General features: G+C 29.6%; 1 protein-coding gene across 1 annotated transcript in view; it reads right to left on the bottom strand.

Annotated features, from left to right (window-relative positions):
• The window catches only part of LOC142331549 (midasin), a 640891-nt gene that overhangs the window by 587057 nt on the left and 40890 nt on the right, over nucleotides 1-12944 (bottom strand). The window contains exons 19-22 of the mRNA XM_075377535.1: nucleotides 10308-10443; nucleotides 5718-5961; nucleotides 4632-4840; nucleotides 1705-1851 (exon numbers count right to left, since the gene is read on the bottom strand). Coding sequence (XP_075233650.1) covers nucleotides 1705-1851; nucleotides 4632-4840; nucleotides 5718-5961; nucleotides 10308-10443 — 736 coding nt within the window. The remainder of the gene's footprint in view (nucleotides 1-1704; nucleotides 1852-4631; nucleotides 4841-5717; nucleotides 5962-10307; nucleotides 10444-12944) is intronic.

The following is a 12944-nucleotide window of genomic DNA, read 5'->3' as shown; positions in this document are numbered from 1 at the left end:
GTAGTACTCTTCTTAGAATTCTTTTGCTTCCTGAGAATCCTATTGAATCTTTCAAACGAACCAGCAATTTCGGAATGGTGGGCAGCTGTTTTTCTTTGAGATGAAATTCATTTACGGTTCTTCTCACTGCACACATGTCAAAAATCATCTAGGCTTGTTACCGGTTTGTCACTGATTTTAAATTTTCTTGGTGTACAGAGAGAACACCAAGAATTATTTTTTGAACAGATCTGGTATGTTTGTTGTGTATCTACTTGTACCATACTCATGCAGGTTGTTTACTTCATGCCTCAATGAGACCTCTGATGGGTTTTCTTGTAATTTTTTTAATATATCCTTTTTCTGTCTTCTTACTCTTTGAACTTGCAATCGTGATATTTTATGCATAGCTGCTGTTCTTTCTTCACACTTTTGAATCTAAATAATATGCTTGTCATCATTTTCAGACTTTCCAAATTTACTTGCTTCTTCTATCATGAATTAACTCCTGACACTATTAACTCCTGAGCTTACCGACTTAATTTTTTATGACTCGCAGTGGATTTACATTCATTCATTCATTCTGCTTGCAACATCTGCTTGCAAAATCAAATAGAAAACTAACTATACTATATACGCATTACTATAAATCAAGAAAAGCAAAACGTGGCAATGACGAAATGCACTCAACAGATGACCAAAAATGAACATTATTATTGCCTAAGTTTTCAACTTTAATATATATTATAAATATAATAGTCGTTTTTATTTTGTATATGATGCTTCCTATCGATGTATGTATTTATTGTTGGCCAGCTAATGAGAAAGATTTATTTATTACAATAAGTCATACTTATAAAATTGTTTCAATTAAAAGGAAGATATTTGTTGACTTTACATTTATCAACTACGTCAACATATATATGCATCATTTACAATTTTTAATTGCTGGGTAATAAATTATCATAATTTAGATTTAGAAATATTTATTACATTTTCAAACAATAATTACAAGTGAAATAATTCAGGATAATTTTATTTTATAATATTATAAAATAAATTATTAAATTATATTTAACATTGACTTGAGATAACAATTTCTTTGTTAAATAAGATTTACTTTTAATGTAAATTGTAAATGATTAAGACCGAATCATCAACAGACTTAGTTTACAGATTTGTAAACACCAATATGAGAAATGTTTGTAGAATTGCTGATATACAGCATATCTGCTGCTCGATTACAAGCTTCAAATATCATGCCCTCTGCTATATTGTTATATAATATCTTAATTTTGTATTGAAATAAAAAAATCTTTTGTTGTATATATGTTTGGCAAGCCAGTAGGCTAAACTCATTTTGTTGATTCTTAAACTTACTGCTTCTTTTTCTCAAACATTATTTTTAATACTTTACCAAAGTATTTGAATTTATCAACTTTTTCTTATTGTCTCAAGTTTTTTGGGGGCTGGATTTAAATCAGTTATACATTCGGTTTTCAATTTTCAAAAGAGATTTGCAGTCTTGTTTTTTCAGCCTGTTCTTTAAAAATGTTAATTTGGTGGGTGGTCATTTCAGCAGTCAGAGATGATGGTCATCTGCGAATCAACTCATATATTACATCAGATTTTTATTTTCCAGTAGTCGTTACTGTAATAACAAAAATATGTGTATAAATCAAATTTAAAAAAAATCAATGAAAAAGTATAATTAACCAGCAATACCTGAAGTTCATTCATAACAGCAACTAACTTCTTACAATATGATGCAGGCATATCACACCTCTGCTGTAATATAGTTTCTAATTCCAATGGAGGTATTTCATCAAAATGTAATTCAACAAATCTATTACGGAATGCTCTGGACAATATCTGTTCAAATAAAAATTAAAAACCTACTAATACAAATAAGATCAATGTATATAATAGTTTAAATAATGATAATATTAAAACCACCATTCTGACTAGTGAGAATAAAAAGGTTATACTTAGCTAACTGTAGTGCTTTCAGTGCTACTCATCAGTCAAAATATAAATTACACATTAATAAAGAAATGATTAATAAATAAGATTAAAAATTTTAAGTAAATTTCATCGGTATTTATATAGATGATATATATGCACATATTTTTCTAAAGTCAATACTTATAAGACCCATATTCCTCTGTACTAATATATTGTATTTTTTTATAATCAAAAACCAACTTGAACAACCCAAGTACAGAATTACAATGTAAATGAAAAGACAATTACCTTACTTTTTTTTTTATATTCCAAAAGCACTTTCGCAGGATCCCACACCATCAGTTGTACATAAGATATATTTATATAAAATTACATATCAAACATAAAAATTTTTAAATTAAAATTACAATCATATATACAAAAACATATGAAGTCAATTAAATTAAATAAATACATCTTATACACAAATGAGGATGTGGGATCCCACAAAAGTGCTTTTGGAATAAAAAAAGGTAAGGGTCATTTCATTTACTTTGTAATTCTGCACTTGGGCTATTCAAGTTGGTTTTTGATTATAAAAAAAATACATATATGTGTATAAATATAATTTTTCTAAAATCAATCCTTTCAAGACCCATATCACCTCTGCACTATATAAATTTAAATATATATAATTCAACTTAATCCACCTAAGTACATATTTATAAGACAACTCTTACCTTATTTGTATATACATATATAATTTTTCATGGAAGTACTTTTGCAGAATTCTGCATCATTAGTCATGTATAATATTTATAAAATTACATATTAAACAAAAAATTAAAGAATTAAAAGATTAAAATTGTGATTACATATATAAGAGTACAAGAAGTCAAATAAAATTAAAATAAACATTTTATGTTTACATAGCACATGTGGCTAGCCAAATACAACAGTATTGTACTATTTAAATAATGATATTTTATATAATATCTACGAAGGTGCTGCTATCTAATGCAGCTTTTATGAGTGTGTCTCCTTCAAAATCTGTCAATAAGTTGATCAAGTTGAATCCTTGTTTATATTTATATATACAATATTTTTCCTTTTTTAATTTCTAATATTTCTAACCTAGTATTGACATCAGAAACGGAATGTTTATAAGATGATCTGCAGCATTAGAAAAGCCCAATTTTTTATTTTTATAATGACTAAAATGTTCATAAAATCTGGCTTTAAACGATATATTGGATTTACCTATATGAATATTCTCACATTCATTACACATTATCATATAAACCCCACATAAATTGTATAAATCTGTATTTTTATTGTTTTTTAAACATGTTATTATCTGGTTGTTAGTTTTATGTGCAGGTTTAAATTTATCCTTGTCATAAACTTTGTTATATTTTCACCAACACTGTTGGTGTATGAATATTTTAAGTTAACATTATCAATCTCCTGTGTGTTACGTAATGGTTTTCAAGTTTTTGTACTATTAAGCTTTGATGTTTGTTTTTTATATATATTATCAATTAACAAGGCACTATATCCATTTTCAATTGCAATTTGTTTTATATTTATTTCTGTTTAATTTTTCTTTATTATTCTGTGTACAATTGATAGCTCTCTTAATCATATTTATATATATATGTTAATTCTATGAGACCAAGGATGATTTGATTTCTACGAATCGTTGTTTTATTGGCTATAGGTTTCCTGTATACTGAAGTTACAATTTTATTATTTTTGTTAATTTCAATGAAAACATCTAGAAAATTTATTGTTCTGTTATATCTATTTCAAAAGTAGATTTTAAATTGTTATAATATGAATTAAGTTTATTTAAAATTATGAGGTGTTCATTATTTATAACTGGATCATAAACAACAAAAACATTATCAACATAACGAGTCCATAATAAAACCTATGTATGTGAATAATGCCATAAATTATTTTATTCAAATCTTATAAGTATATCTCTGACATAATAGCTGACAAAGGAAATCCCATAGGTAAAATATTTTCCTGTGTATAACTCTTGATAAATTCAAAGTAATTTTGTTGACATATATTCCTTATAACGGTGATGATGTTATCAATAAATTTAGGGTTTTCATGATTATTTATAAATTTTCCCATTTATATACATACGTATTTAAATTAAACATTTTCCCCGTTTCCAACTATACTAAACAAGATATCAGTAGATTTGAGCTTGCAAATACTCTTCAAATACCTAAAAACCATTTTCAGTTTTTTAATTTTGATTTTTTAAGGAGTGCAACTGTGTATGGCGCACTGGCTCAATCAACATAGCCACTGCCATGAGTTATTATATGTGTGATAAATCAGGCTGCACCTGCTGCTGGTTACTTGACTAAAAAACATATAAAAAAAGAAATTGACTGCAATAGAAAACAAAAGTAACCATACAACACGGACGAAGCTGCGATGGGGATGCTAGTACATATATAAAATTTACCACTGTATCAACCTCCATGACAAAGTAGCATTTGCTTTTATCCATAAGGTTCTGCATTTGAATGCCAGTCAGGTTTGGCATCTTACACAAGCTACAAAAAGAATTTATCATAAGAAAAGGATACCTGTAATCAGGCGTAACCAAGAGAGAATAAATAAATTACGGTAAAGAATTTAAACATAAAAAATTATAAATATGGTAAAATATTTTAACTGACCTTACGTCCACCATACAATCCAGGAGGATTTTGTGTAGCAAATAATCTAAACTTATTATCAGCTTTAACAGTTTGTTGCGTTTCAGGTATATATAATTCTCTGTTATCATCCAAAACTCTATTTAATGCCTCTAAAACATCAGTAGGTGCTAAATTCAATTCATCCAATATTATCCAATATCCTTGACGCATTGCTTCAACTAAAACACCTGTAATAAAAAAATGTTAATTACAAATAATTATTCATCAAAGTTAAAAAACAAAAAATAATATTTCAGTCATGCATCCCATTAATTTTTTCTCTATTTTGTTCTAAATTTTCATGCGCTATGCTTTTTATAGAAAACACTCAACATATAACAGAATAGTAGAAAAAGTAAATATAAGAATGAACAAAATAAGTGGTTTCTTTACACTGATATAATATTTTATTCTGATATCCAGAAAGAAATCTCATCTGTTTTCTGCATTCGTATACACATTTTTTATGCAAATGTATAAATTTATTATATTACCTTAAGCAGCTGAAACAGGACAGGAGGAATCTTTGAGAATACAGCAATCCGTCAAAAAAAAAAATAGGAATTGCTTTGCTAGCTATATAAAACTAGGAAGACAAACTAAAAGGATACTAGAACGGGAGAAAAAAGATTACTTTAAAAAAATTCTATGTTACAGAAGCAAGATTAAGAAACCAAAAATTAAATTTATACAAAAAAAAAAGAGAGAGAAAGAGAGTGAGTGTGTGTGTGTGAGAGAGAATTAGATGAAAGAGTTTGAAGAAAATACCATACTGGGAAAATAATAGGCAAACAATGATTAGCTATTGAAACTTGCCAGGCAGAATCTTATATAATGATTACAGTAAGATAGAAGTATTAATTTTTGGTGAACTTGCATGAACCAAAATGCATTATTATAAAAGAAGGAAATTGTGGAATTTTGACAATAACGGTTTTTTTTATCAAAGTAGGAGTAGCTAGAGAAGTAGGATTAAAATAGGATTAATTATAGAGGTTTATTAACTAAATTAAATGAATTTTGTTATTAAATTATTAATAGTTATTAAAATTAAATGAAACAAACCTTCTTTAAACACTAAATTTCCACTAGTAGGATCAACACAATATGAACCGATGTATTCTTGTAAATCTGTATGTTCATGATTATTAATACGTAAACATTTGTTACCAGATGCTTGGGCTAAATATGTAATGAGTGATGTTTTTCCAACAGATGTATCACCCTGAATCAATATAGGATGATTACTCAAAGACACTGTGCGTACAACATCGCGTAAATTCCTTCTAACACATGGTGTTAATATATACTGCAACATAAATTAAAAGTGCACTGCAAATGAAAACATTTCAATGAATTTTTTAATAGTTATAACTGTACAAAATAACGACTATTTATAAGAAAAAAATGTATTACTATTATTAATATTTTAATCTACATTAGAGAAAGCTAGATACACTTTTTTAGTCTAATTATTCCCCTGAAAGCATTCTCAATCACTATAATTTTGTCAATTAAACTAAAACTGATTTTATTGAGACGATAAAAAAATTTTATTCACTAATTATACTAATAAGAAATTTTGAGGAAGATTTCTTATTATTATTATTATTAGATTTTGTTAATCGAGTGTGATGCATTGATGTGATAGTAAAGATTTTTATAATGTGCAATTTTCAGGAGCAATACTACAATGTAAATTTTTGCGTGAAACTAGGGACAACTTTCACAGAAACGTTTCAACTTTGGAAACAAGCTTATGGAGATGATGGTTTGGTTTGTACGCAATGTTACAATTGGTTTTCACTATTTAAAAGTGGTTGTCAGTCAACTGAAGATGACCCTCGACCTCAACTTGACACCCAATTGACTTTGACCTGATGACACCCACATTCAGAAAATCAACAATATGGTGTATGCAAATCACTGATTTGACCGACTGTCAGAGAACCTACAGAAGAGATTAGCATCTTGATTGGATCATGCCGTGACATTTTGACTGAAAAATTGAACATGCACAGTTATAGCAAAGTTTGTTCCTCATTTAATGTCTGAACAGCAGAAAAAAAAACAAGTGGACATTTGTCGGCTGCTTCTTGAACAAGCCAGCGATGATGAAACATTCATGCAAAGATCATTAATGGGTTTAGAGCTATGACATTGAGACAAAGTTCAATCATCACAATGGATTGGCAAAGAATCTCCACGTCCCAAGAAAGCATGGCAGTCTCAATCCAATGTCAAAGTGATGCTCTCAGATTTTTTTTATTTTAATAGAATTGTGCATTCTGAATTCTTGCCTCAAGGTGAAACAGTGAACTATGCGTATTAAGGCATTTTACAACAGTTACGTGATGGTTCCTTCACCACGACAATGCGCTCACACACTCAGCTTTGTTAATTCATCAGTTTTGTGCCAAAAATCAGATGACTGTCCTCCCTCAGCCTCCCTACTCTCCAGACCTGACTCCTTGTCATTTTCTTATTTCATAAATTAAAATCAGTGATGAAAGGACGCCATTTTGAGATTACTGATGGCATTAAAGTAAATTTGTCAAGGACCTTAAATGCCACTTCAAATGAAGCTATCCAGGCCTGTTTACGAAGTAGAAACACTGCTGGGAGCAAAGTGTGTGAGCAGGGGAGGGAAGTAGTTTAAAGAGAACAAGGACCAATCATCTGTAAAATTAATAGTAATAAAGATTAAAAAAATAGTTAAAAAGTTTGGTTATTTTCTGAAGAGATCTTGTACATATGACAACCTTTAACCAGTTGATGCAATCCACCGGGTAGATAAAAATGACATGTCACTTTTAGAATAGCTACCATACGATAAGAACGTTAATCTATTATTAATCTCACATTATTAGTTATTATTATGTAATTATAAATATGTTAGGTCTACAGCAACGTAAACAATGCACTATTATTGAAAAATTTATACTAATTTTAGTTTCTTAATTTTACAATATTCATATTATTTACTACTTGCGACCTAGAGTAAACAAACATTCTGTGCATTAGTGCAAGTATTTGAATTACAATTACAATTTGGTACATATGATGTTATATAAACAACAATTCTTCTTAGCTATTTATAGTTTTATGACACAGTTAAATTATAATTGCAACATTTGCAACACTATTTTAAAAACGATTAATTAGTCTTGTGAAACTTCATTATTTTAACTGTGGCGTTGTTAACTGCTCCTGATTGAAGTTACTATGAGTGAGGATATTTTTGTCATTAATTTGATTTAAATAAGTATGCTGAAATTTATTTGTTTTATTACAGCGCTAGAATTTAAGTTTTTATTTATAAGTATTTTTAAGTATTGTGCAATTTAATAACTATGAGAGTCCTTCTTGCTGTAAACACAGAAACTGTAAAATATTAGGAAGCGGGCAAAAAACAATAGTTCTTAATATTTTCAATAAGTTTCAAGAAAAATGCCCAACTTTAGAAATTAAACTAGAAGGAGCTTACATCTGAATTCACTAGAACTAATGTGGAGTCAAGTAAAAGGATTTGTAGCTCGGAATAACAAAACTTATAAATTGGTGGATGTAAAGGTTTTACTTGAAAATGGTATCACTAAAATATCAGCAAATAATTGGTGGAACTATTTTTTTTCTGGATGAAAAAGAAAATGGTTAGACAAGGACTGCAAGAAAAAAAATGCGAAAGATGGATTCTTTTGTTAATATTGAGGTGGATAAATTCATTATTAATTATGAAAATGACTCCTTGGAATCTAATCTTAGTGAAGATGAAGATGAGCTGCTGAGTGGATGTGATTATTTATAGCGATTCACAATAATAAATTGAGGAAAACCCTTAATGGTAATAAATCATAAAATCTTTTTTTAATTTATTTTATGCATTTAAATAATATTTCACTGTTTGTGTAAAGCACTTTCTTTTTTTAACCTCAGGGATCACTGTTAGGTGTTGGTTCAGAGGATGAGATGAATGATTTGTAGCATGTGTGAAAATGTTATGCCTGACCAGGATTCGGACCCGGGACCTCAAATCCCAGTCAGGCGTGGCATTTTCACACACGCTATAAATCATTCATCACATCCTCTGAAGCAATACCTAACAGTGGTCCTGGAGGTTAAAAAAAAAGTCTGTAAAGTACTTAAATTATTTACAAACCTATTTATATTTATCATTCCATTAAACCATATTTTGTATAGCTACTAACTGCATATGACAACTACTGCTGTAACAGTAAAACAAAATTACAATCAAATATAACTTTACTATATTTAACAATTTATAACATTTTCTTAATTTAATAAACTAAATGTTTTAGAATATACTGGGCAATAGGCGACTACTTCTGTATTATTGTTATCGGGGTAGTAACTAAATAAGGTGTGCAATAACTGTCACACAAATTTGTGTATACCCGATTTATACTGCCTCGCACAGCATATGTTTTGTTTACTTCAGGCCTCAACATAAAATAAACAGATATTACAACGTTTGCCCAATCAAAATCATTTGATTCTTTCCTAAAATCATTATGAATTAAATTTATAAATAACAACTATTTCTTTTATGTTTAACTTTGTTTTATTTATGTGGAAACAAAACAAATTTAAATTGAACCTTAAAATAAACTATATGAAAAGTTAATTTCTAATAGGAACCAGGATATTACTTGTAACATGTTTCTAACATCACAAACAGAAAATTCTTCCTAATAATTTCCAAAATTGTGTTGTGGAAGAAAACAATCAGTGGCTTCTACTAACCTTTTACTGAAACAGTATCAAAAATGAGTAACTGGATACATTCTTTGTTAAGATTAAATTTAATTAGATCAAAATGCATAAGTCTACTAAAAACACTACAGCTCTGCCTTAAAAAGACTTATAAGGATGGGTTTGTAAGTTCATATCGTACAACTGGTAAGTGGGAATCTTCAAAGACCAAATCAGAATATTAACAATCAACAATCTATTACTAAAATCACTTAGCACCGCACTTTTTTCAGTCCATGAAAATAAGTAAAAAAAATTTGATAGTATAGAGAGAAAAATTATAACCTCATATCATACAACTGGTAACTGCTAGAAACATAGAAATATATACAATGATAACTAGCACTTCAACAGCTGGATCTGCAGAAAGACAGTGGGAGAATATAACACCCCCATTGTTCCATGTTTCTTAATTTCAGAAATATGGCACCCGACTAACTCAGAATATTAACATCGAACAATCTATTACTAAAATCACTCAGCACCGCAACTTTTTTCAGACCAAAGATGAAAATAAGTAAAAAAAGTTTAATAGCATAGAGAAAAATTACAGAAAAAAAAATACAACAAACAAAGAATTTCCAGAATTGTTCAATCACACGGCAAATGCAGATATCAGTTTTTTATTTTCCCCCATAAAATACATAACTATAACAGCGATAAACTGTTATAGGAAACCAAAGAATTTTCTTTTTAATAAAGAAACTCAATCAATTTTTTTTCTTTTAATGACTGAAAATCAAGCACAGACCTAAGTTTGTTTTTATGATGCTCCAGCAAAATGATTTCTGTAGGTAGCAATCATGTTAACTGATAAACAAAATATATATTTAAAACACTTAAAATAAATTATTTTCTCTTTCTTTAACAAAAAAAAATTACCTTTTCTGGAACATGAGGTTCAAGGCTACCTTTAGTAACCCAATAATCTTCAAACTGAACATGGGTGTCTGTTGGTAAAGGCTCTGGAATTGACTGTCCTAAGATGCTTTTTATATCTCCTTTATCAACCACAGCTCTGAAAATGGTGAATATGTAATATCATATAGTATACATGGAATGTTGATTAAAATCAAAAATTTTATTTTAGAAAAAATTTAAATATACTACAAATCACAAATAAGATGTTTTAAGAAGGAGCCGCAAATCTAACAGCAATTTAAATCATTTATGAAGAAAAACTTACACAAATAAATAAATCCTTACGAACTTTTTCCTTCCCCAGGGAGTGCAAAAAAATTCCCCAGGCAGTTGTATTTTTTTTTAAATTACTTTGCCTTGTTGGCTGATATAAATCAGTTGCAAATTATTTAAATAATATTTTCAATAACGTTTGCATTTCTAATTGTTGTTTTCATTACAGCCAGTAATTTAAGCGACGACCAATAAAAGTGCATTTTGAAGAATTACTGAAATAGAGAATTTGAAAAAAATTTAGAGAAAACAGCATGAGCACTTTATTACACATCCACCATCTACGCCAACCATTTAAAAAAATTACATGTTAAATCTAATTGGACCGAGTAGATCTTAATGTGCAAAAGAATGGTCGACCAGTCATTATTACTATTCTTAAAAATGCATCATTTAGGTTTGAAATATTTGCCAAGATTAATGCATGTATAATTAGCGAATGACACAAATCACTATTTACAATTCTGTGGAGTAATTTTAAATGAAGAACAAGAAGGCGATGGTATTATTTGAAAAATCATTTAGCCTGACGAGCAACTTTAAACCATCAGATACCATTAATATACTATCTACTAGCAAAAAATCAACTAACAAAAGATGTATCCAATGACCCGATTCAATCAAGTACAGTAGAATACCAAAAAACCTGATCTTAGCTGAAGAGAGAAAAATAAGATTAGAGAAGGGGGAAGAATCAACAAATGGAGTGAATTAATTTCCATCTCAGGAACTCATGTAATTTATCATATTTGTAACCATAATCAAAACTTCATATGTTAATTATTTTCTGCATTTTTAATATTTACCTAATTACAGCAGTTGGTCGGTTGTCATATATTTAAAATTAAGTCAACGTAAACGTCCTGTCAAAGTGGTTGACTCAACTGTTGACTTCTTTCATAATGTAAAACGCAGACTTGCAGCTAAGATTCCTGCTACCAACACTCCTTTACAACCTTGACTACTGGCCAAGGAAAGCTGCGACCTTACTTCTACAGGTTTAAAATAAAGTACGAGGGCTATTCAGAAAGTAAGGAACGTTTCCACCTGATGCCGCCAGGCACATGCCAATCGCGTATATATTGGTGTGCTCGTGCTCGGCACCTTAGTGAGCGTCCAGCCGTGACAACTGGAACATTTCCGCACTGCCCGTTTTTTTTTATATACAAATTTGAAATGTGTGTTGTAATCGAAAATCCCACCAGTTGTGAGGTGCGGTCTGTGATTCGTTTTTTGTTGGCAAAAAACTTAAAACCAATAGAAATTCATCAGGAACTGTGTGAAGTGTACAGGAACAACATAATGAGTGAAAGTTCTGTCAGGAAGTGGTGCATTCAGTTTAAAAATGGCCGAACAAACGTTCACGATAAAGAGAAGAGTGGACATCAAGCATTGTGACTGACGATCTGGTCTCCAAAGTTGACGAAAAGATTCGTGAAAACCACTGTTCACAATAACTGAGCTTTCTCTATGTTTCCCACAAGTTTCACGGACTTTATTGTTTGAAATTGTTTCACAGAAGCTAGGCTACCACAAATTTTGTGCAAGATGGGTGCATCGGTGAGTGGTTGAGATCACAGGCGGCAGAATTCTATGACACAGGCATTTCAAAGCTTGTCCACCGCTATGATAAGTGCCTGAATTTGTATGGTGATTATGTTGAAAAGTAGTATTTTAGTCCCACTTTCAGATGTATATAATAAAAAGTGTTTCTTGTACTTGGTTTTTTAAAATTCCAAAACGTTCCTTACTTTTTGAATAGCCCTCGTATAACATGAAATGTTCTCGCAACAGTACAGAAAAAACCGTCTATCTTGTAATCTATGAATGTTCTAAATTAAATGCAGAAAGATCAAACTTTTTAAGGAAGAGGAAGATTGTATTTACAAGAGAGTGAGATGATTGGGAAGTTCTTAACCTTTTCAGATCATGTAGCCTTGAAACTGGCTATGTTTGGCGTCAGTTTTATAAAGCTGTTAGAAAATGATTTTATATGGTATCTACGTCGGTTATTTTGTTTTATATTCACAAAGGAATCAGTTTTATTACACAATTTGAATGACGTTTATACAATGTAAAATGTTTTATTTAGACTAGAAAGAATATGACCATTTTTTTCTCAGAAATGTGCTTGTGTATGTGTGTGTGACTTGTGTATTATAATTGCTATGAGGGTTATGGATTTATTTATTATTTACAAAAATAGCTTATCTTACTAGCAACATATCGATGTATTGAAACACATAATAAATTATGATATACGGCACACAAAAAAAAAGAACGAATTTGTGGTCATAAACATGTCACTTTTACTTGACTTCACTT

The sequence above is a fragment of the Lycorma delicatula genome, chromosome 10 (genome assembly GCF_047948215.1).
Source record: "Lycorma delicatula isolate Av1 chromosome 10, ASM4794821v1, whole genome shotgun sequence".
Classification (NCBI taxonomy): domain Eukaryota; kingdom Metazoa; phylum Arthropoda; class Insecta; order Hemiptera; family Fulgoridae; genus Lycorma; species Lycorma delicatula.
Note: the sequence above shows the minus strand (reverse complement) of the source record. Positions and strands in the feature narration are given on the sequence as shown.